The 26538-nt window shown below is 39.5% G+C and overlaps 1 protein-coding gene across 8 annotated transcripts in view; it reads right to left on the bottom strand.

The window, feature by feature from the left end:
• Nucleotides 1–24331, bottom strand: part of ARFIP1 (ADP ribosylation factor interacting protein 1) — a 43410-nt gene extending 19079 nt beyond the window's left edge. Inside the window, exons 1-5 of one of the 8 annotated variants that reach the window (XM_066996063.1) lie at nt 24312–24331; nt 15290–15391; nt 4858–4972; nt 2021–2116; nt 429–538 (exon numbers count right to left, since the gene is read on the bottom strand). In XM_066996063.1, coding sequence (XP_066852164.1) covers nt 429–538; nt 2021–2116; nt 4858–4972; nt 15290–15382 — 414 coding nt within the window. In that variant the 5' untranslated portion in view covers nt 15383–15391; nt 24312–24331. Of the gene's footprint in view, nt 1–428; nt 539–2020; nt 2117–4857; nt 4973–15289; nt 15392–19363; nt 19444–24311 lie in introns of those variants that run through there. The other 7 variants (XM_013175135.3, XM_013175130.3, XM_013175128.3 and 4 more) reach the window with 7 other exon arrangements.
• Nucleotides 24332–26538: the final 2207 nt, after the last annotated feature.

Below are 26538 nucleotides of genomic sequence, written 5' to 3'. Positions count from 1 at the left end.
GAAAAAAATCAGCCAAGATATAACAAAAACATCAGAATAGCAATTAAGTTTACAACTTATAGGTGGGCCTGACTATCAGCTCAAATTCTATTCTATCAGCAGTCAGCTCAGCAAAAAGATTCTATTGCAAGCACTAGAGTTGAAGCCTGTGTGTTCTGTTGAGGGGGACAGAGATGCAGCATTCTTTTTTCCTTGTTAAATTGATACCTTTAAAAAATTTCCCACTTAACACCATGGATTTAAAAAGGCTTACCAAGGTTACACTTGGAAGAAAATTAAGCCTTCCGCACACATTCTTGTTTATGCTTACTGAAACAACAGATTACTTCCTTTCATACTGCAGTGCAATACTTCGAAAGCTTTAATCTGATCTAGTAGCAAACTCATTTCTAGAATATATATGCACACACAAATATATGCCTGCATACCTTGTAAGTGTTCAGGCTCCACTTTCTCACCAATTCCAATTTCTCCATTGCTGGATTCTTTACTTCATCTGCTAACACAACAGGTCCACTCTTCTGCTGAGCTCTGCCCCCTGTGTCAGAAACAAAGCAAGTCTTTAGGGCCTTGGCTTTTCCTGTTTTGTTTAAGGGATCTATAGTAAGTAAGGAAGATTTGTGCAATTGCACATGCAAAAGCAGAACAAGGTAAGAGTAACAACTTTAATGAATACGCAAATTTTCAGAATCAATTCAGAAGTTATTTTATAACTGATAGGAAGCATATATACATATGTAGCGATAGGCTGAATAAAGCTTACCCTAATGCAAGGAATTTTACTAACTAACCTTACAAGAGCTTTAGATACACATTTATTACTTAATCCGTGTTTTAAAATTCCAGTAGTTGAACATTGTCTTGGATTTAGCCAATCTAAAAGTTTGTTTACACCCTGCAGATCACTAAATGAAAACAATTGACATATAAAAACTGCTGTAACAGAGTACATCCAGTAAAACCAGTAAAGAAATCTCAAAACAGATTTTTTTTTTTCCCTCTAATGAATGTTATCCCTTCCAAAAGACATGTTCAGCCACCAAAAAGAATCACTTTTAAAATATATCTCAGCTTTTTAGCTCATTGGTTTAGGAACAATTAATTCTACAACCAACCAGTGTAAAACAGCAATAAAGATACAATTGCAAGCAACAAATCAAATTATCTATGGCCAGTCAGCACATATTCATTGCTGAATACTGAGCATTCTCAAGCTAGTATGGGATATCACAGATTCTAAGTTTTAATTTGGAAAAACTCATTCTGGTGTCCTAAACAGTAAGCACTGCAAAGCTCTACCACTTTAAGCAACTTTATTTATTTATTCATATAAAGTTTTGACTATTGCTGCTTCTATACTCTTCGAATAATCCTGAATGCTACTTAGAGTCACCTTAGCCCTGCCAGGTTATTTACGTAAGTAAGAGCTTGGAAAAAAAGTCTATCCAGATGCCTCAAGATACTCCTTTAGCATCAAGCACAACTGTCCTTTACATCTTCAAAATGCTGTGCAAACATTAAGTAATTAATCCTCTCAACACCCTTATGAGGTAACTGAATAAGTTCTCTCCTTTTACATAGAAGGAAACAGACAAAGATGTTAAGTAATTTGCCCATAGGCACAAAATGAGTCAAGTGGCAAAGCCTAGTTTGGGTGTTATGAATTCCTAATTGCCACCTCATACTCTGTCCTACTGGAACATGTGAACATTTTGGCAAAAAGAATGCCGAAAGTTTCAGCTTTAACCTAAATAAAAGATCTTGGTTACTCACATTTTGTTACTGTTCATTAGTATTAAGATTTGATAATTACTTGTTTTTAATGTTATAGAGCAAAAAGCAGCATATAGAAAGGAAAGCAAAGGATATTTTGTCAACTGTTAAAATCCAGAAATGAGAACCACCAAAAGACCCCAGAAATTATATTTCTAAATAACAGTAAATCAAATTATTAGAGACATGGAGGAGTTAGTACAGCATCAGCAGACACAAGGGCGTTATCCATTCAGTGCTATGATACCTGTGGGAATAATTAAATCACAACCTTGTCCAGCCAGTCTGCTAGCTGCTGCACTGCTAGGAGATATAACAGATGATTTGGGTGATGCTGAGGAACCTGAAAAGTGGACACATTTAACATGAAAATCCACCACCTTCCCTTAAGAGCCGATACGCACTTTTACACAAATAGGTTTTCAAAGCAAAGAAATATTTGTTTCAGCAACACACTAAGTAGAAGTATTCACAGGAACGTTACTGGAATCTCTGATGGAAACACTTTTGAAAAGGTGCAGATGTTCGTGCGAACTACTCCAAGTTTTTGTGATTTAATCTTTTTTTCTAAGTCATGATGCCAAACTTTTTTTTTCTTAAAGAATCGTCAAAATAAAACTGGCACATTCACCAGTAAAGTTTACATTATCAACAGAAGATTCCAAGAGACGCTGTTATAATACATGGCTGCTGCAGTTGAAACCACTGGTTTTGGGTTAGGTAGATTTTACTCCCTGCTGATGCTGAATGGTTTTCATAGCATTAAGGAATGAAGAAGCAGGCTCTGAAAATCTGGACCAATTTCAATTAAATTGATTAACATCTGCGCCTAAATCTGTGACAAAACACACCTCAGCAATAACCTATCCTAAAAGGACAGGAGAAAGATCATAAGAGCCATTAGTTGCTAAGGTGTGTAACTTCCTTCTCAAGAGAAGGATTTTACAGCACTTGCTTGGTATCTTTTGGACAAGACATACCTTTAAGTGATACGCACTGTGTGCTCCCTAAACAGCTTTAGGATTATGTTTTCCAGTGCTTTGCAACTGTTCCATATGACAAATGCAAAGTGACAATCTTACAGAATTTTCAGGACTTTAAAAAAACCAAGAACAAGTTAGCTTTTTCTCTGCAGTAATGAGTCATCAGCATATTGGGGGGGGGGGGGGGGGGGAGCTTTTATTGCTTCTGTTGAGAAATTCTGAGATACTTCATAGGACTGACAGTGTGCCCATTGCAGGATGGGGGCAAGGATTTCAAAAAAAAAAAAGGGCCCAAACTTCATAGTTTGGACTAGAACTTATCAGTAACACCAAAAACGTCAGTTGAATTAACTAAGTCAACGAACAGCTTCTGCCTTTTAAATATATTCTGGAATGCTAGTAACAAGGGGTATATGAATACAATAACAAAACACTTCAATATCACACAGAAATTAAAAGATTGAAAGATATCTCATCTGCTGTGATCTTCCATAGTGTGGTACATTATATATGGGCTGCAAATTGATTTATCTAGGCATAAAAGTTTGATTGCAAGATCCTACTAAAGTCCTAAAGACCAAATGCAAGCGAGCTAAGACAAGTGGTTAAATAATAATAATGAATTCCCTAGCACTCGACAGTATTAATGCAGCCTTATGCATGTTTTGCCATTCCCCCTCCTCCCCCAAATCCTAAAAGCCCTGCCCCTCCAGTATTGCTTATTTTGCATTCAAAAAGGAAGCCTCAATAAGGACACAAACAGAATAATGAACATCTAAAAACAGGGTTATCATTCTATTTTCCTCTCCAGTTTTATCAAGAGCCTAAACCTCTACCACTTCTACCATTTCTGTCTGATATACGAACATCAGGAAAAACCTGAAAAAAAATTATCCTTCGAAGAAAGCTGTGGTATCTGAAGTGTTAAAAACACGTTCAAAGCTCATCATTTGTATACAAAACTGACCACAGAACATTTAGATTTCAAACATATTAGCATAGCTTGAAACACATCTTAGACACTGTTTTCCTTATAGACTATGGCAGGTAACAGCTGCAACAGTTACGCTGCAAACTGAATACAAAAACGCGAGGATGATGAGCAGTTTGCCATCTGCTCAGTTTTTACCTAGGTATTTTGCTAATTTCAGCCTTAAAGAAACCACAGCATTCACTTTGTAATATACGTAAAGCACAGCATGTAAATCACTGTTTTCATAAGCACATTTCACAAAACAGGAAACGAAGCAAGATGTAAATTAAATCTACGGCTACAAAGAGACTTATTTTCACAGCTGCTCATTTAAGATCACTTCAAACCTTTCAAATTTAGACATTGTCTAAGCTACATAATTCATTAAAATATCCCTTTCACATACTATATCGTACGACTGTTTTTAGACAGATGGGAAACACTGACATTACTGGTTTGTTTACCACTATTTCTCACTGTTTAATACCAGTTTATACTCTTTTAAACATATTAAGACTTGTATTGAGAATTAATTATTAACTAAAATCCCCCTGCTATAAACAACGGCGACTCTGTTTAGAAGATATGAGAAAACTTTTTCATTATATAATACTTGGAAGAAAAGATCCAAAGCATTATCACTCCTGACAATACATTAAAATAAGATATGCATTGTAACAAAAAAGGAGAGATGTCTCACAAGCAAAGAAGAAATTCACTAATTCGTCTGTTCCGGCTAAGCGAACTGTGTATCCAGACATAAATAAGTTTCATTTCACATTGGAACAACACTTGCAATGTACTTACCCACATTTAAACAGACTTCCAATGCAACATAATTGCTAAATCTTTCCATTTGACACAGTTTCAAAGTACTCAAGTAAAATACCTCCCTTCCGATAACCACAAGCCAATTTTACCCTAAGTTTGCATGAGCCCTGTGACAGATTATAAAAGTGCAGCATGTAGCTCTATTTTAACACCTCAGGTTGTCACAAATGTACATCAATCAATATATCTACACCAAAATGCTTAAAGCAGCTACAGAACATTATTATTTCTGATCATATAAAAAAATACACCTCAAGACTTCAAATTGAAAAACTGAGATTAAAAAAAGCAATTTACCTTTACCTGGAAACGGTCCTGCCTCAACAACTCCCTCTTTGGTGCTGTCAAAGCCATGAGATGTTATTTTGGTTTCAGAGAGTCCAAGTCCAACTGGTAATGAACGTTTCAAGTCCTTAAAATATTTGAATAAAACAGAAAATTTACGTTAAAAAAACATAAAAGTGACTCCAAGGTATTATAATGTAATCTCAACAGCTCTCAGACAGACAGTTCTGCCTCTAGCCTGGAATGCCTTATCTGGTGTCACAGCACTCTATTGTGATGCACAAATAAAACTTAAAGGAACAAGAAGCACCAAGTATAGCTTGTGTATTTATTTAAATATATTGGTGTGTTAATTCAATGTGTTTCCCTTCTGACATTTACAAGGAAAAAAGTTACAAAACCCACAGAGCTGTTACGGTTTAAAACTGAGGCACAACAAGAATGCCATCTCTTACAGCATCGGTTACCTAAAGTGTGGCCCACATCACCACGTTAAGGGGTCTGAAGCTGGTCCAAACAACCAGAACCATGTACTCATGCTTTCAGTTAGAAGCTGATCAGAGCGCACAATGATCTAAGACTAAGGGCAGACAACATTTTACAAGCAAGAAACATGGAAGGAAGTATCATAATATTAAAGATGAAACACTATTTCACTCCAGGCAAGAAATATCTTAAAAATTTGCAGCATCCATTATCTCTATGAATAGTACATGAAGTCTCTTCACAATTTGACATGGGAAAAACATCCATCTCAAGAGTTTCCCTCTGAGCACCTCCTCATCACAAGTGATCCCTTCAGGGAGCAACAAGCCTACAAAGATCCTCTAGCCTATCTGCCTGACCGCTTCAAGGCTAACCAGACACTGAAGCGTGTTATTGAGGGCATTATCCAGATCCCTCTCAAAACACTGACAGGCACAGGGCGTCAACCACCTCTCTAGGAAGTCTGTTCCAGTGTTTGGCCACCCTCATGGTAAAGAAATGTTTCCTAATGTCCAGTCTGACCCTCCCCGTCACAGCTTTGTCCCATTCCCGTGTCCTGTCATCGGTGACCAAGGAGCAGAGACCAGCACCTCCCGCCCTGCTTCCCCTGCTCAGGGAGTTGCAGGGCACAGGGAGACCACCTCTCGGCCTCCTGCTCTCCAGGTGAGACAGCCCAGGCGTCCTCAGCCTCGCCCCATAGGACAGGCCCTCCAGCCCTTTCACCTGCTCTGTTGCCCTCCTCTGGACACTTTCAACGACCTTAACACCCTTCTTATGTTGTGGAGCCCAGAGCGAATCAGGGAATCACAGAACGGTTGAGGCTGGAAGGGACCTCTGGAAGGCATCTAGTCCAACAATCTGGCCAAGCAGGGTCACCTAGAGCACATGGCACTGGATCACACCCAGGCAGGTTTTGAATACATCCAGTGAAGGAGACTCCCCTCTGGACAACCTGGTCCAGTGCTCTGTCACCCTCACAGTTTTTCCTTGTATCCAGACGCAACTTTCTGTGATTCAGTTTGTGCCTGTTGCTTCTCTGAGTCTGGTCCTATTGCCTGACAGCCTCCCTTAAGATATTTATATGTAATATATAAAAGATCCCCTCTCACCCTTTTCTCCTCCAGGCTAAGCAGGCCCAGCTCCCAGCCTTTCTTCCTAAGAGAGATGTTCCAGTCCCCTCCCCTCATTCATGGTGAGGCCACACTAATGCTGAACACAGTGAGACAACCACCTCATTTGACCAGCCAGTTCATCCCCCAATGTAGCCTGACTGTCAGGACAAGTTCACACAACTGAAGTCTTCACAGAAAACCAGTGCAGGCCTACTACTGAAATATGAGTTCACATACCATCCTACTGCATATTTTTGCTACCATAAGGACCTCTACAAATAGCTGCCCCCAAAGGTTTAATGTCTGTATTTCCCTTGTTCTCACTGAAATTTAAAATCCTGGATTTATGGAATCCTGGAGTTACGGAATGTTTACTGCTTTAAAAAAAACTCCAGGCATTCAAAGCAATTTAAACCCACTAATTCTTAAATGTAAAAAGCCAGTGAAAAGCTACTCTGGAAATAAAATCAAAAAGGTAAAATTTACTTAAAAAAAACTAAGCATCATGCCAATTTTTCAATTTGTTTTTATGGAGTCAAGTACTGTTTTACGTCCCCTCTGCCTCTATGCAGAGGCAAGAAAAGATTATACTATAGAGGAGCAATAGTGAAATAGAAGGAGAAAAGCTATAATAGCTTTAAAATGCCGCTGCCTGGACAGGTACACAAACTATTTCTGATGTGTGTAGTTAAAAGCATCACATACAAGGTAAAACCTTGAAAATCCAGTCCATGCGTAACACTGTAGCCATTCAGTCCACAACCCAGAATCGAGCTAGTGCCTAAGAATGACACTGCCTGAAGGATCAGGATGTCCCCAAGTGGCTTTGGATCACATCCCCACAGATTTAGTCAGTTGTCTTTAGTTTAAAACAAACTCCTGAGAGGATGGAAAAAGGAAAAGCTACAAACATGAATTCCAACATAATAGAAATCATGTTGATGTGGAAAACACAGGATGCTACTGCAATCAGAGTAACCAATTCCTGTAGCTGTACTTTCACTCACACGAACCAGCTATTTAATAATAAATTATGCTATATTTGTGTATTTGAAGCATTATATCAAAAATAAAAATGGAAAAAAATAAGTAGTATGAACAACAGTAGTCACATACAGAACCTGATCTCACAAATAAAGCATACCACAACATCTGATACGTACTGCTCTCAGCCTTCACAACTGACTTAGTTCTGGTACTTCCATTTAATTACTTGTCGTTAGTGGTGGGATGGAAGGCTTTTGCTTCAACTTAGTGTAGCTGGCAGACAGAGCCCATATAACTCTGAAGCAAGTCAGCAGGAGATGAAAAACCAGAAACGCTTGCAAAAGGGTAACTGGACAGCAGAGGAGATGATGCACCGATTTAACAAAAATGACACGGCATCAAACATTTTCCCCAAGGGCACCCTGGCACGTTGTATAGTTTTCAGAAATATTTAAATATGAAGCCAAAGAAATGTAGACAGCTAACCTGCTTAAGCATGTTTGAAACAGGAATCTAAGCAATCATCTGTATTTTGAGTTAAAATGCAGAACATCTATTTTGTAAATACAAAAGTTCATATCTAAACTTAAACAACTGTACTGCTTTTAAACATTCAACTTAATTCTCATTTGAAGTTAAACACAGGGTGAACAAGCTACAGGTAAATAAATCATTTAGATTATTATAACACACCCTTCTCCGAAACAAAAAAAAAAGATGTTCAGGTCAAGAAAATATATTAAGATCTACAATTGCATGTATGCATAGTTTTTTTTAACATACATATGTAACTACACAGACAGGCACAAACATTTATTCAAAGGTATCTTTCCTTTCATTGGCAAAAAAAGCAAAGTTCAGTGTAAAGAGCTGTTGAAAAACATGCCTGTTTTCAATACCTATACTAACCAGCCGAAATATACCTTGCTGAAGACAGACATTTATACATGAGGAGAATTGTCATCAAAAAGTCAGTGATCATCAATCCACCACCTCTATATTGTATATAAACATGCAAGCTAATGTTCAGTGGAGACATGTTTCTGTATGCAAACTTTAGTTTTTAACATGTCATTCTTGCAAATGGTAGTGCTATTTTACATGCATAGAGAAAAAAGGCTAGCCAAAAATCTGTGATCATTCTGACGAAGCTATTTATCACTTTGATAACTTACATGGGACAACTTAGAAACAGCCTTAGAGTAAGTGAAAGAAGACATGCACAAAACTACACGTTTAAGAGAAGCTGTGATAGTACCTGGAGATTTTTGAATGGTAAGGAAGTTACGTAAATAGCTTTCTTTTTTGTTCCCATCAACACTTCCTGTTAAAACATGGGAAGTGAAACCAGATTCTCCTACAACACTACAGTAATTATATTTTGACTAGTTATTGGTCTTCTAGCTAGTGGGAATATTTTGATGATCCCAAGACCTGCTTTCAAATTTGTGATTTCCCACCTTCTTCATAATCATGTCGCTAGAATTCCAGAATCACTGACACATCTCAAAAATTCAACTTTGTAACATCATCACCATAAAAAGAGATGCTTCATTCATTATTTTCAATTGTATGGTGCTTAAAAGCATAGCATTCATTTACGCAGTTACCATCTAGAAGTACTTTAACATTGTAACTTGACTTAGACCCAGGACTAGAGGTGTAAGAACTACAACTCAGAATATTCCCATGAAGTGAAAAGGTCGAATTGCCTATTCCAATCTCAGCCATTTAGCATGATAAAGGTGCAAAGAAGTAAGAGCATGAAGTACAGGTACACAAGACAGCTGCACCAGTTTAATTTGGCCTAGTCAAATCAGAGCAAACCTACATAGTACAGAGCATTCAAACTACATTAACCAACCTTTGGTTGAATTCCGTTTTCAGTTTAAATCATTGTATTAAGCTAAAGGTATTTTAGTAAGGTTAACCTTATTTAAGTGCCTCCAACAGGGGTAATCATCAGCTAATTATACAGGTCGTGTAGATGAATCAGTATGAATATTTGATGTACCAATCCCGTTGACATGGTAGATACAGCAAAGAAGTCATGCAGAATGGATGTACGTGAAGGAATTTTGGCTGAGTTACAAGACTGTTTTCAGAAAGACAATTCCCATCCATGCTCCCCGTTCTAATCTAAAATGAAGAGGGGAAAAAATATCAAAACTCTATTGTTTCTCGTGCAGGTAGAAGTTATGGAGCAACTACAGCAAACAAGGCTGTATTAATTTCATGATTATGCCAGTCTATTATTAACGCATCACCAAGTATCATCATTTGCTACTACTAAATGCTGTTAGAAGATATGGGTTTAGTTGCCTTCACTACTTTCAAGAAATGTATTTAAAAAACAACATATCACTAGCTAACTTGAGGAGTGAGTCCATTAACAGTTGAACAACTAAAACTAGAAGCAATGTACACGTTTTTTAAATGACAGATGACATTATTAACAAAATATTCAAGTTACCTCTGGGAAAAAATTGTAACATGCCTTATTGTAAAGTTCAGTTTAAGATTAAAGTACTCTTTAATGAGTAGATCTAACATCTATCCAGTAAGATTTAAGGCTCTGAACTTTCACTTCTTGCTCTATGTAATATGTCAGTGAAGCTTCTCATTCTGCATTTTTCTCTTCTCCTTGCCCTACTCCATCATTTAACTCTTATCTTCCATGAAATAATCCATTAGATCCTCACTTCGGAATAAATTCCAGCTCTCCTCTCATTTATTTTTACACTTAAAGCTTTACTCTACGGTGAAGCAACAAATGGACTGACAGATTTCTTCTATTCCCCAACATATTGCTCTTTACACAGAAGATCCTTTCTTCTTACTCCACACCTTTAGATTTACCTAATGTCATACTAAAAATCTGCTTTCCCATCAGTTTCCCTTCTACTCTCATCATTCACATCCATAATTTTCACTCTTCAAGATTGCATGAAGCAGACCACTTGGCAAACAGGCAGATTGGTCTTTGTTTCATCTCGTAAAAACAGTTTTCTGCAACTGATGTGCAGAAAGAAGTTTTAAATCAATATACAGTAATTAAAATATAATTGCCCAAATTAAGGTCTAGCTATACAAGTTAACACAGCAAAATCTAAGGAATAGGAACTCAGATGTTTCAGGGAGAACTTGAGTGATGAGACTGGGGGAGTTTTGGAAAGGCAAAGAGCTTATTACTAGTATTATATACAATATTTAATAATGTTTTTGTCCCCACAGGAGTGGGAGAAGAGGCAGAAAGGAATCTATACTGAAAATGAAAGAAAACAATTGGAACAAGAATTTTGGAGATGCAGACTGTTAAGAACTCAATATAGATTTGGAACAATAGTTTAAACATAACAAGTAGCTTACAACTGCCTGAATGCCTTCACAGACATGAATGTTTTTTAAAATTATTTTAATTATTCCTGCTTCCACATTATGCCTTTTTCAATAAGGAGCTATATAATACACTCCTCTGCACAGTCCTCAGCTCCCCAACCCTTCCGGGACGTTAAAGCCACCACTATTCTAATCAAAATGATAATAGCATGGGATGAAGACTGTGGGAAGAAAATCCCCTGTAAAAATCCCCTCTAAGTCAGGGATAAGCGAATTAAACCAGTGAAAAATAATAACCAACAAGGTTTTCTGTTTGAGTTTTCTTGTACGAAGTAGTAAGAAAAATATGTTTCCTTAGTAATTGCTGAAGTCCTCTATTATTAGCATAGACTAACAAACATCCAAACATTGGCAAACTCTTCTAAACATCAAGTCTTTAAAGCATAACTGAGTTTCAACAGAGCTTGGAGAGCTGAAAGCACTGCATCAAGGTTTTCTGTAATAAGGCGACATTAGACATTTCATCCAATGATGATTGAAGCTACAGGCTTTATTAGTTAAAAAAATTTCCATCTACCATACAGACAGGACAAAACTTGTCAGAATTCCTTAGGCATCTCTTATTATTACAAATGAGAGAATGAGTATGTACCAGCATATTTCTGAATGAAACTTTACAGCTAAGCAAACACTTCAGTTACCTCATAAATATTCTTTTGATTCTTTTTTTCTTAAACATAGGGAACCAACAATTTACTGAAGATCCATCAAGCAGTGCTATAGCCTGTTTCCACAAGGCTGGATCCAATATGCTTCTCCTGCAATTAGGTTACGACAATCTATTGTATCTGATGTTCTGCACAACTAAATGCATTTTCCTTCAAAGAATGAGCAATGCTGCTTGCCACTTCCAGGTAAATACATTTGTACAATATTGTCTTGCAAAATGAAATACCTGCCATGCTTGAGTACAAACACATTTGGTGAAAAATTTCATGTCTATACAACTTATGGATGAGGTCTGATCACAGTGCTAAAGCTGCAAGTCTAGGGTAAAGCTTAGTTTTGTAACTAAAGATCCCTGAAGAGTACATTGTGTAACTACATATTTACTCAGTCTACCAAAACCATGCAATCAAAGCTGCTGAAGTACTTGTGGCAAAATAACAGTAGAAGAGCAAATAAAAACACAGGATAAGTTGCATTTTTTTCCATTTACATCTGAATTGTACAATGTCTAGATGAACAGCTCCCTGATTACAGCACGCAAAAAAAAAGAAACTAAAATAACCTTATTCCCCAGCCATCCAACAAGCTGTAATTGAAATGCAGATTGGAGTTTGATTGGACTAAACTCCACTGTGGTCAAAAATTTTTACTGAGCACTGTGGTAACAGTGCAACTTCAGAAAGAAGAAACAAGCCACTACTTAAGTGCCCTCGTAAAAACCAGTGCTTAGCTTGTCATTTCCATAAGTTGATAGGAAAAAAGACCCCTGAAAACTTGGCACATTAGTTCTGCGGTGCAATGTGTATCGCTTTAGGTTAAAACAAAAAATTACTCAAAATATTGGCACGAAAAAAAAGAGGAGAGCATTAAGCATTAGAAATAACAAACACAAAGATGAATAGAAGCTTAATATTAGAATTTGAGACTAACAGATTAGTAAACAGATCTAGATGTTAATTCCAACAAGACTGTTTTCTTTGTTTTGTTTATAAGCAGCCCTGGTTATCACATATTCTGAGTTTAGGTCACACATGCAGGTCTTAACCTGTACAAGACAGTTCAAAAAAAATTCATCTTCACTGATCCCAGAATAATTATTGTGAAAGAAATTACAGCAGTAAATACAACTAAGTTTGCAAAGTATAAATTTTCTGCAACTTATCCAAGTATTTGACCCATTTTGGGGTTTAGTGGAAGTTTTAAAACAGAGTAAACTTCAAGCCACAAAAGCATGTAGCATGCCAGCAAAAACCTACCTCAAATTTTATATTTGGCCACAGACAAATACTTATGTAACATCTCAATTTTCCACAGAACATGGTAGTTATACTTTGAATAAACAAGGGCTCTGACCGAGTCACTAAGTGCAATTTCCATTTACTGTAACTACTGAAAAAGTATTGAACACACTAAAGTGGAGAAGCAACTCTTAGGCAAAGGAAAGATACCTCTGAAACAGCAGTCGAGTCACAGCAGCGTCAAGGTCATCAGCCTTAAAAATAGTAAACCTGCTTCTCAATTTCTAGGTGAAACCAAGTTTACCGTCACTTTAAGGTAGATTTCAGTTGTCCCATTTAGACATGAGCATATTTTTAATCAAAACTTAGGATGATGTGTAATGAAGTTAAAACTAAGTTTTGCCTTACGTTACTGGTAGATTTTGGTTGAACAACAAATCTTAGGAATCACATGCCATCCCTTACTGCCATGCATTTGGGGGGGGGGGGGGTAGGAGAGAGGGTTGGTTTGGAAAACAACCCCAAAACCAAAAAACAGCTCATTCAGCAGAAGTAGAAAAAAAATACCACCAAGTGCAGTATAATTAATATGGAGCTCCAACATGGATGTAATAACATTTCACAAAGTTTTATACTTTTTTACAGTCATGCTCATTATACAACTACACCACAATTGAAGTCAAATGGATGCTGTTTTAAGGATTTTTTAAGTATCTATTAGACTTTGTTGTATGTATATTTCCAATAAGAAATTAATAATTGTAATATGTAACCCTATATTACACTATTAATATTTAGAAAATTTTCCACTACTAATAGACATTTTATAGAAAAAAATATTGCAATATGCAGTATCTGCTTCATGGTTTGTCTGTAACATTATCATTTACTAGCTTCACAAGAGCTTCCCCATTAAAGCTAAAACCAGACTAAAGTCAAAATTATGGCTATGCTTATTTTACCAATTATCAGGAAGTATATTCATGGTGTATTTGTAATTTGTTTTTTAAATTTGCAGAATTGTTTCCTCCCCCCCATAATCAGCATTTTAATAGGACAGAACAAAACATCAAAGTTCAGCTCAGTATTTCTTTTAGAAATAATTTTGCATTGCAAGTCATCATGGAACTGTCAAAGCTTTGAGACTTCCTTGAAATCTACATCTTGTCAGATATCAAATAGTTGTGAATAATTAGCTCATTTTCATAACTCCAACTGTAAAACAAAGTAAGAGTAAAGAAAGCCAATCCCAAATTCCATAAACTGTACCATAGTACCCTCTGCTGGACAGTCAAAGACAAGAAGAAATGATGATAAAGTAAAGCAAGGATAAAAAAAAAGAACCACATACAGATCATTATGAAGTATAGCTTCTTTTCAAGATGCTACAAATGTGATGCATTCTGATAGAGCTCAGACAGCAATACAGTAGTAATTTTTTTTTTTTTTTTAGCTTCAACACAAGAAAAGTTACTTCTTCCATGTTTACAGCTTCAAATCAGAATGTGACCATCTTTACTTTCAGGCATGTTAGAAGTAGCTTGCCTTGGACTATTGGATACTTTTTCATGTATATTAGTTTAGGACTTGGTTGCCTGAATTCACAGGAGCTGGTAAGCCTCATATTTTAAAAGTGCTTATTTTCTTGTTTAATGGGTAAAACTGCGTGATAAAAAAGGTTCCTCAAGGCTAGAGTCAATAATATTGAAGTATATACGTGTGATTATGCATTATGAAGCACCAAATTTCACATTCAGAAAAAATTGCTATTGCTAATATACCCTTTTTTATATAAAAAAGGCTATTGCAATGTGTAATCTCTACTTCATTTTTTTCCCATCAACTTTAACAATAATTTATCAGTTTCAAAAGAGGTTTTCCACTGAAGCTAAAATCAGAAGACAGCCAGAATTAGGCATATGCTTATTTTACCAAAATATTTTCCTTTTGTTCTGGCAGGCTGTCAGGCAATTCCTGTAAATCAATCCTCTAGTTTGTTTAGAACTAGGTTGAATAGAAAGAGTACAAGTAATATAAGTACCCCAAGAAACTCTTTTTCCTCTTAAAATAAGAGAAAATAAAACCCTTACATCAACAGTTGTAATCAGAGACCTACAGCTTACATAAACTCTATCATGTTTATGTTTCCAAGCTTATTGTCACCATATACTGTACAGTATATGTACATCACATATGTCACACATATGTACACATTAAATGCATTTAAAACTGCAGCTTAACTTAATTATTAGAATCAGTAAGGTATAGCAAACTACTTAATTTTAGCAAGAGCCAACTGTAGTCAGCTAGACAATTTAATGAAGCTTACTGTAAAATTTGAGATCAATCAGAAAACAAGTTTGCGTAGCGTGATTTGTATGTACACTTCAGCAGAATTTCCTCGCTATTCTTGCAAACAAGATTAACATATTTAACAACCTAAACTTCCAAAAGCTTTACAATGCTATCTTGACTGAAGTCCTCTGTGTGTTGCATTGTAACTTCAGCATTTCTGGTAACAGTACATTGTTAGACACCAAAGACAATTCTTACCCTATTAAAGCTGTGCTCATGAGAATCTTCCAGCTGTCCATTGCTAGTCACAGGAATTTCTGCTGCTGAATTTTTGGGAGACTCTTGAGCCATTGCACCTCCCTATTGTACAAGAAACAGGTTAGTATTTGTCTTAAATTTACAAGAAGTGATCTGTATTAAAATATTTGATGTTTTAAGTCTCCTAACAGCTGATTTTATTTCCAACTCCTCTTTGGAAATATTCTGACATACTTGGTCTGCGAAGATGCATTTCATCACATACCCCAACACATTAATAAGCTAGCATATCTCAGAAGTAACTAAAAGCTTCAAGATTGAAGAAAAGAAACAACCAAAGTTAATTGATGTATTGTGGGGCAGAGGGGTGCCAGAAAAATGAGACATGGGGCCAAGCCCAAGTATTTTCTATACACACACTTGATCCTTAGAGTAGTTAATGCATCTCAAGCTACAACAAAGATCAAGTTTGTTGTTAGCTAAAGAAAATTGTACTCACTAATGAAAAACAAGAAGTATTAGAAAAGAGCAACAAGTTTAATCATGTATTACAAAAATAAAAGTGATGATTCCAAGCTTTAAAACTGTTTAACTTGCTTTTTATTTTATCATAAGATAGTGCCACCTTCTGACTAAACTGTTGGTATTCAACTCTGACTCAGACAACAGCAGAAAACCTAAAGTGAAATGCAGAAACAAGAACTTAAAAGCACCAATGCAATTCAAGATTCAAAGTAAGTTTGGAGATGCTGCTGTTCTATGGACAGCACAAGCAGCTGTGTAACCACTGCTTTCAATGAATGACCTACAGTAAAACCTAGAAGAGATTCTCTTCTAGAAGAGACGGACACCACATACAAGCATCTGAAAAGGGAGCAGCACCCTATCATTCTCAAAATGAAGACAGAGATGCTAAAAATTTATCAAGCCACCACTGCCCAAATGTACCTTTTCCCCCAAAAATACATAAGTTGGCTCTCTCAAAAAGCTACGCTTAACTTTCCAGGACAGCTTCATTAGTTAACTGAAGTGTAAACAGTACAAAAAGAATCAGAACATAACCAAGCCAATGTTTGTTCAACTACTCATGTGAAAGTTGTCTGAAGCCTTCAAACATGCTCGTGCACCTTTGCCAGACTCGGAAGACAAGGCACACCATCAACACACACTTGAGCATGGTTTCTTTGTTCACTTGGAGCTTGGAAACCATCAAACTGAGCCAGCTGCTTTTCAGTCAGAGGCTCAGGAACAGACACAGGCCCGTCAGGCTGAAGTACCTGCAACTGCTCCAAGAGCACACAAAGCTTTTACAGGATATCTGAGTGTAACGACTTACTCAGGATCACCTGCATCATTCTTCATTGGCACCACCTTCTGTCATACCCCCCTGTTAGTATTCCGCTTACTTCCTCCTATCCTCACTTGATTTACACACAGATTTTGGGAGTTCAACACATAACACCTGCTCATTACACTATGAGGCCTCCCAGGCTTTCTTCTAACTAGGCACTGTCTACAGGCTCCAACACACATGCTCTAATTCTAAATTGCTTTCAAAGCCATGTTAACATATCTTTTTCCAAAGACTGTAATTTACAGAGATTTCACCTCATTTGGTCTTTTGAAGCACAGCTCACCATTCACACTTAATTTGGTAGCTTTAAAGCCTGATTCATATTTCTGAAACTTGTAATAAGCTTCTTCAATTTTGCAGCATAAAACAAAAATACGAAGAAAATGGCAAGGAGACTTAAGTCCATCAAGTTCTGAGTAAAAGTTACCTTCTACACAGATTGAGAATAAAAAGGCCAAGGGCAAGCCAGTCTACGAGAACCATACATAAGAACTACAATCTTTGAATACACCCCACAAAAATTAAGTCCGAGGTGATACACCTTCCTTTTTGAGTATCAAGACTAAGTTAGCAACACTGAATTGAAAGCTACTCTTTCAAAACTGCTTTATGAAACACTTCCCCAAAATGAGCAGCTAAACATTCAGGCACAGCCTCTGAAAATAAAAAAGTCAAAGTATTTTAAAAGTTCTAAAAACATAGCAGAGTTCAAAATCATGTAAGGAAAAGTCAGCGTGCTATACGTTCAAGAAAAACTGACTTGACAAGACCCTACCTTACCCTATCGGCTGCTCCCATTAGCATTCAGTGAGCGCCTTCTTTCAGCCCTAGGAAGGAACAGCTCACATTGCATGGTCACGTCAGCCTAGCAGACCAAATTCTCTGTAGAGACCAGTTTTCAACTATGGAGATTATTCACAGATATACAGGCTCATGCATACACGCACGCCTCTATCAATACATACATTAAAAAACCAACATTCGCCAGCTTCTCTGGGCAACTTGTGAAATCCAAGAAGGCCTAGAAGCAGCTCAGATGTTTACAGGTATTTCCACTTGAGGCAAACCTCGGCGTCACGTTCAGAGAAAGCAAAAAATGACTTGCTAGCTTCAGCTTCCTGACGTGTCTGAACCAAAACGCCGGCCTTCATTGCTGAAGGGAGGAAGTTTCACTACCCCCCTTCTCCAGCCCCTACCGTGAGCCCCAGCGTCCCACCTCCCAGCCCCAACACATGCCTGCCGCTCACCGGACTGCACGGTGACCAGACTCCGCTCACTAACCTGGCAAAAAGACCTTTCTGCAGTTTCAGTAAGTCGAATTAGTTCACAATTAAGTCAGACAAGCACCAAAGAGACTAAGTGAGCAGCATCAAAAAGGAAGTAGGATGAACCGTTAGCTTGTCTCAACAAAAAATCATAGCCTGTATTTCAGTCAGTCTAAGCTAGCACTGCTGCCACAAACAACAAATCCTTGCCCTTTTTTCTGCCCTTCACCCCTCACTCTTTCCCTCCACATCAGCTTTCCCTACTCACCCAACTCTTCCCTGGGCCAGCACACATGTATTTGCACAGCAAACAAAACTGCAGAAACAACGCAGGTTAAAAGGAAGTGACCTATCCCCAAAAAGGGGATGGGGAATATTTATCAGTGCTCCAAAATATATATTTAAAATATAAAATATATAAATATAAATATATAAAATATTTAATCAGTTCTCCAAAACAGTTCATCACGCTGCTCCAGCATTCGTACCTACCAATTTTAGGGGGTAACACTGGAATAAAGTATTGAGAATTAAGGACTGCTTTCGGCCACAGCACCAGCTTACTTCAGCAGCGCAGTATTTCAAAATGCTGACTGCAAGTGTAGGCTATTGCCAAAACCAGTGATCACTGCTCTTTGCTTCTGAATGCAGCGTCCTGCAACTTCACTCGCTGTAAGCTTACTGATCAGAGAGAAAACTAAACCATTAAATCGTAACAGTAGTTCTGTTAAAACAGGGAGGATGATTACTGAACAGCACGCCCCTTCTGGAAGTGCAGCCCACAGCTCATTTAAATTGAGTATATAATGAAACTGCATCCTCAGAAGAAAATCTATCATGTGCATGAAAAGTAAAGTAAATCTGATGAAGGGCCTGAATTTCTATTGATGAATAAAGGAATGAATGAAATAAACAGTACAGAAAACAACAAGCATTCGCCTTTTTCACTCTAGAGCAGTCAAGGAAACATTTACTCTGAATGGCTAGCTATTAGTGGGAACCTTAAGAATTTGTTCATAATTTGAAGAAGATCAGACTTATGAAGATACAAGGTGTAGCTGCTCCCAAGAAAACAAACAAACTAACTAACCGAAAAAGCCAACAAAACAGACAGATGCACCATGCCTTGTTATAGTCAGGTTGCACAAAAATTGCTACCTTTCTAGTACCAATCCTTTCCGCCTGCTGTACACGCCTGACTCTGCCCTGCCCAAATCTATTCGGCTCACAAAGCGAACACCCAGCGGCAGACTACTGGTTCAACTACTCATTTCTCATCAACTAACGGGGTTGTTCTAAAGCATCCCAAAACCAAACCCACCCAACTCCAGACAGTACGCATAAACTCCTACCCCCAAAACAACTTCCCTGTGCTATGTGAATCATCCTTTTTGTCAGTCTGAAACCTTGCAGGGATTGGCTGATCTCACACGAATACGGCTATCACCCAATCACCTCGGAGTCAGACTGCACCTCTTCTCCAGCTGGGTGAAATTCCTCAACTGTTGTGGATTCATTCCTGTGTTCTGACATACCTGAAAACAAAACAGGTTTGGCATGCATTAATTGGCGTGAAAGGAGCTGGATGCTGCACCTTGCAGAAGTTCAAGCAGAGTTTCAGAAAAGGATTATTTTAAAAAATCTGTTAAAGCAAAGAGAAACCTCCCTGTTGTGATGAGGACCAGGATTTAGGTCTCTGAAATGAAGACTACGAATCCAGCCTAGCAGAAGCTCCCATTGGCAAAGCAACCTTCCCTGCACAGAATGCTCAGCTTGCAACATCGAACAAGGCTCTACAGCAACAACACAACAATTACATCCTACCACTGCAAAGGACACAATTTTGTTAAGAGACGAGGTTTATCCACGTTATACGAGTTTATATTGATACTGATTCACTGGAACCTAGTAAGCTGTTCAGTCTGTTATGCCTAACCAGAAACGGAAGTCTTCCCATTTTATTATTTCAACAGATGGTTAAAAAAAATAATAAACATCTCACCTATAGAGGCAAAGACAGTCACTAACACAGAACATGTGCAAGAAATTGTGATTTGAGTGATTGCGAAAGACAGATACTTTTCTTACTTAAGCTGTATTAGGCACGCAACCTAAATGTGACTTCAAACAGCTGGTAAGTACAGGTGATACTGCAATTCACCCAGGGGTTTGCAAGGAGGAAACAACAGTCATTAAAAATTAAACAGACTGTCAGCACTGAGTATAATCATACCTGACTGGAGTTTGTCAGCCTTGCCCCACTGTATACAGACGGCGTCACATCGGAGATTTTAAAAAAAAGCAGTCACTACTTAAAATCGTATTTCAACTTCCCACGGTATAAAACATTCTAAATAAAGCAAATAATTAATAAGGTAAGCAGCTCGCATGACAGGGGAACTAAAACAAGGACACAAAGGCTGAGGAACTGAACCCTCTAGCTCTTGTTACACGGGATAACCTGTTACTTTGCAGCATAAAAGCCAAGACATAAAATAAGAGAATTCCTCTGGAAACATGGCAGTTCATTCAGGGCCATCACTGAGTGACATGGGATTTCCCTCCTATCTACTAATACTGAATTCCTTTCAAACTGATTTGCAAATTATGCCTTTTTTTTTTTTTTATTAATATGAAAGACCACATAGCAGAACAGCTGCTGCCCCACACAGCCCTCTCCAGACTCTTGCTTCCAGTTGAAAACAACCAAACATCTTCATGTCTACCAGCCTCCTTCTGAGTAGGTATAAAATTTCCATTAAGGAACAGAATAAGTGTCATTTCTTCGCCCTGCTGGCTAAACAGGCAGCTAGTTCATCCTGCAGCGCAGCCTTGGCTAAGACAATCTGTACCTCAGTTTCACAGATCCTGGAGTCATGTTTTTACCTCGCACACAGCCTTACATATCATCACGGTGCTATTTAAAACTATTAAATGCTAGAAGCAGCAAAGCAATGTTTTCCTGATCAGCTCAAGAACCCTTAATAACCTAATAAAGAGGCGTGTACCATTTTACAAACCCATGTAGAGATACTGTGTAAAAACAAAAATAATTAGAAAATAAATAAATTTTGCTGCTTTACTCCCCCCCCCCCCCCCAACACACACAACTGCTTACATCATGTTAGTTTCTTGAAAGCGAGATGAATGCTTGCACCGCAGCTCTGCGGATGAGGATTGTTCAGCACACCACAACATCCCTTGCCATCACCTGCAACCCCACTATCCGAAAGCATTTTTTTCCAGGCACCAATTTCCAATTCACACTCGGGTACTTTGAGCCTTTATTTTACAGGTCTTCACCAAAACTTTAATTGCACTGGATGCTTGGTGGGAGAGGCTCTTATTGCCATACCCAAAGTAGCCCAGAAGGCAACGTCTTGTTCCGGCCTTCGCAGTGGGATAAAATTCGGACCACTTAACTGTAAGACGTGCCAGACTTGGTTTCAGCAGATAGATACATGCTACGAAGCAGTCATCTGATCTGTCGGGATGGCTCCTTCTCTAACCTGCAGTTAACACACATTCATACCTTCCCTTTGTACCCAAATACGACCATCTGGTTAGGGAAGCAGCTCAAGCACTTAAGTATGCCCAGAACCATGCTGAATCCCTCTGATGAGCTGACAAAGTCACAGAACCATCTGAAACTCATTCCTGGGAGATTCCAGTCACATCCAAACATTGCTATACGTGGCATCGAGTTCCTCCCCTCAACCCTGCTGTAAAAGCAGCCAAATGCTGAGAGCTGTCTCGCAAACACTATCCAGTGCATTCCATGACTACACAGATGAAACAGGTTTAAATTTTAATTGTTTGCTTCAAAATTTACAAGAAACAAAACCACCTGCTTTGCAAGAAGCAAATAATCTACTTCAAAATTAACGAGGCTGTCCAAAACAAACGTAGAAAATGACATCCTCTCCTTCACGCTGATGGAAGCTTTCCTACTGACCACCAAGAGCATCCTAAGACAGCCATCTTTTGCCTCGGAAGGCGCCAGCCAGCAGCACCAAGCCCAAGACACAGGCACAAAAAGAGCAGGGAACAAGTACTCTGAATTCCAGCAGCCACGCAGAGCATCCAGGACTGGAAAACTGATGGGTGGACAGATGGATTTTTAAGAAGTCTGAAGGTATTTCACCTTGTTTCCTACAGAAGTTTTACACTTTCTTTCACCGCCTTCCTGGACAGAGCTTTTGAAAAAGCTGCAAGGAGCTTTCGAACAACCCAACGCTAGGTTCGCGGAGTGTCTCGGCAATTCTGCTCTCGCACGTTCCTCCCCAGGTCATTATCCAACTCAGCTCCCACCAACCGATCGTTAACAAACCCACCTTTTTGCCTACTCTCAGAAAACAACTCGGATATGTTCTGCTTGGAAAGACATGCTTGATCCGTATTTTGGCACGAATTTAAGCCAGAAACCCTGCCCCTCAGTTTCCCACCCCACTGAATTTTCCACACACACACGACCATTTCACAGCTCAATCCACACAAACGTGTGCCGGAGAAGAAGAGGGGAGACCAAACAGACTGGGATTCTCCCCTCCATGGCAGGGCCAGCTTACAGGCTTATCAGATTTCCACCTCTGTAATTTCAAACTTGCTGACCATAACTAAAACCACACAATTTTTAGAGCCCTAGAGATTTACACATCTTGCCTTCAACTGGCAAAGTAAACAAATCAAAACCTCAGAAAGAGCATACTAGATGTCCTTCCGGATGAACCTTTCCTTGACACTTAAGGAATTGCAGTTAGCAATATAAGAGCATACTTATGGGCTACCTGCAAACAAGAACTAAACACGTTATCAAGAGTAAAGCCATTTTGAATAAAGGGTTTATTCTTAATGCAGTTATTAAGCAAATGACTCCTGCGGTCTCTGAAAAGAGCACCAGGGGATTCTCAACAATTACATCTGCTTTTCTAAGCAGGATGCTCTGGCTCCTTAAGTTGTTCTATTAATTAATGAGCTGCCTTTAAGATGAAAGCATCACATCTTCCGTCCAAATAAAGCACATTGCATTTATTGTCTTGTTCCTCCACAGCACACAGAACCAGCAGAAGTTCTTGTAACATTGCAGAAAACTTAAGTGTTGATGGAAAATAATGAATTGATGTGTATTTAGTTAATTTTGAGCTACAACAAGGAATAGCACTGCTAATTCTTCTCAAGATATTTTTTAAAGAATTGGGAAAGCCGTTAGCACTTTCTGCTGCCATCCCACCATAGTTTTCCCTTTATGCTCCTGCAGTTCCCTTGCTGCTCTGCTTGCAAGACCGAGTTAGATGTGAAAGTTACAAGACATTGCGGAGACAAAGAGTGGGGAATGGGGCTGCAACTAGCTTACACCTCACCTCCTCCAGGTCAGGCTGCTCCTAACTGCTCTTCTCTCGAATTATCAAAGGCACAGGATCCTATTGGGGTATCAACTCCTACCAAAACAGAAAGAACCCTCTGATTGGGTTAATACCTCAAATTCTAATTTTTCCAACCCAACGGTCTTCTACATTACCCTTTCCCTACATTTTAACCACGCATGTGCACATGCATAAGCAGATAGATATAAAAGACTGAGACAATCGTTCAGCTGGAGTTGCACTGATCACAAGGCACACTCCTCCAGCCCTGCAGAATCACAGAATCGTCTAGGTTGGAAGAGACCTCCAAGGTCACCGAGTCCAACCTCTGCCCTAACACTAACAAGTCCTCCACTAAACCATATCACTAAGGGCTACACCTAAACGTCTTTTAAAGACCTCCAGGGATGGTGACTCAACCACTTCCCTGGGCAGCCCATTCCAATCCCTAACAACCCTTTCAGTAAAGAAGTTCTTCCTAACATCCAACCTAAACCTCCCCTGGCGCAACTTTAGCCCCTTCCCCCTCGTCCTGTCACCAGGCACGTAGGAGAACAGACCAACCCCCACCTCGCTACAGCCTCCTTTAGGGTACCTGAAGAACCCTTGGGTACTGTCCTAGAGCATCAATAGACAGAAAACAGATAGAGGCGACTGCAACCGGCAAATCCTTGCCACCAGGGGTAACGGGGACGTGCGTGATGCTGAAACTGCACCCAGTTCAGGAGTCGGTTACAGCCTGCAAGCCACAGAAGAAGCACGGAATGGTTTGGGCTGCAACGGACCTTGAAGATCGCCCATTTCCACCCCCCTGCCACGGGCAGGGCTCCCTCCCACCAGCCCAGGCTGCCCACAGCCCCCCTCGGCCCGGCCTCCGGCACCCCCAGGGAGGGGGCACCCCCAGCTCCTGCGGGCACCCTGTGACAGGGCCTCACCACCTCAGCGCCCCCCCGCCGCCGCCGCACCGCGCCGCACCGCGCCGCCTCTCCCCGCCGGGCCGCTGCCCACACACGGCCCCGGGGCCCGGCCCCGTCCCTCACCTGGCGGCGGGGCGGGGGGCGGGGGCGGGCAGGGGGGCGCCGGGCCCCGCGCTCGCTTCTCTCCCTCCTCCTCCTCCTCCTCCTCCGCCACCACCGGCAGCCGGAAGCGCCTGGCCGGAAGGGCGGCGCGCGGCGACCCGGCGGGGGACAGGCGCCTCTCTAGGCAGCGGAGGGCGCGCCTCTCTATGGTCGCTGCGCCGCCAGGGCGTCGCCATAGCAACGGCGCGGCCCGGGCTTGGGGCAGGGCTGCAAGGCCTGAGGGGCTGCGGGTGTTGTTTCCCTCTCAGCCCCCTCAGAAGTAAAAAATCTGAGCTCCGTCCAGCTAGTGTTCGCTCCTCCGGCCTCTGCCTCACGTGTAAAGGGTCATCAGAAGCCTGAAGGTTAAACACAGGCACTCTCTGTCCCACCAAGACACGCATAGGCTGCATAAATAATAAAGGGGTTACACTGACTTCTAGCTGCAGTCGAGGTGCTGCACCTGTATTAGAGGAAAGCGACACCAGACACTGCTGTGAAAAGTTAAAACGAAGCAGCATTAAAACTAGAAACCAAGCGAAATGGTGAGGGCACAGAGGCTGAAAGGGATTTTGCATGAGCTGCAGGAGGAGGGTTTCCAGGTTTTCCCTCGGGGGAATATGCAGCTCTATGTGACGGCTTGGTAACTTGTGAAATGCCCACAAATAACAAAAAGGTGTGTGCCAAAGGAAGCACATCAGATGAAGCTGGGGCATTTGCTGATGACGAAGATGAGGATGAAGGTGGTCAACTTCAGGGAGCTGAACAGCCTCTGCCGTCAAAAAGCGACTCTTTCAGTGCTTCAGATACCCTTCAGAGATTTCCTAGAAGTCAATATACAAATGATTCTTTTCTCAATTCCCTAGCTGACCTGGAGAATTATATTCAGTCTACAGCATGTAAATAAATATTTTTAACAAAGTGTGAAGATGTGTAATTGAAAAAGGGAGTTACAAAAGTAAACAAAAGTGTGGCAGCTCAATAGCAAGTGTTGCAGCAATCTTTTCTCCTGTGTCTTGCTCAGGTGCATAGATGTATATAATAAAAGGCATTTGAAATGATGAAAAAGGGCAGCAAGCTGAAGTGTTCCCCAGCACTAGGAGGAAAAACCATGAACTTTGGGGCGGAGAGAAGAAATAACTTGAACATTTAATATGGCAACTGTAGTAGGTACAATGGAGGCAGAACCAATTCTCTGAGTTCCTTAATGCACTGAGTGACCTGGTGCCCACCTGGAATACCTTATTCAGGAAGAGATTAGCACTTCCTCACCTCAGTAATTTCACTTGGGTACTACTTATAGTGTAACAGTAAATATTTATGAGCTTGATTTTTCATACATTTTTAAAACATTGATTAACACAGAAAATAAAAGCTTGAGTTCTGAGACCTAAGGTTTTTTCTTTTTTTTTTTTAAAATAAAATGTTCTTGTCCTTGTTCAAGTTCTAACCACAGTTTATTCTTACGTGATGAACAGCAGAAAGCAGCTTTCATTTTCTTAAAGCTGCTCACGTGTAGATAAGCACGAGTGGCATAAGCATTTATCAAAGAGTCAAAAGACAAATAAACCTTTACTTGTTCTTTGAAGGGATCAAAAAGGAAGGTCATTCTTCTCCCTCCCAGCCTTTTTGATATTTGGATTTGGTCTAGGCCCTTCTGTACAATTCTGTGTGTTTCTACAGTTAATAAAGGGGACACAATCAGCTTATGCAGTATCTGCACTCAAAAACGTATTAAACTGTTGCTGTATTTACTATATTTGGTAATAAAACAAAGTGCCCCAGCTTGTCTTCATAGTTGTGCAGTCCTATATAGCATAGAGGCTTTGCTGTGGCCTTCAATGCACCAATGCAGTTTCCTATTACAGGTACCATTAACAAGGCTTCTGTTGGCATTAATGCATTTTGAAGTTCAGTAAATCACAGTACATTTACACCTGTTCAAGTATGCATTTCAAGCAATGTAATCATACCATAGTCGAAAATCTCAATTTACATGAGACATGGTGTCCTTTAGGAAACCTGTATAATTTATTATGGTGCTTATAATTAAACCATGAGAAACAATTGCTTGTTTATTTCAATCTTCAATTTTCAATAAATATTTCGGCAAAGCTTTGCTTACTTTTCTGGTGGAGGATGGTATCAATTTGTAAAACCATTTTGGAAAACACTGTATCCAAATGTGACAGTGAAAATATGTTTTTGTTTG

Source organism: Anser cygnoides, chromosome 4, assembly GCF_040182565.1.
Source record: "Anser cygnoides isolate HZ-2024a breed goose chromosome 4, Taihu_goose_T2T_genome, whole genome shotgun sequence".
Taxonomy (NCBI): domain Eukaryota; kingdom Metazoa; phylum Chordata; class Aves; order Anseriformes; family Anatidae; genus Anser; species Anser cygnoides.
The sequence above is the reverse complement of the archived record's forward strand: the minus strand, read 5'-3'. Positions and strand labels throughout refer to the sequence as shown.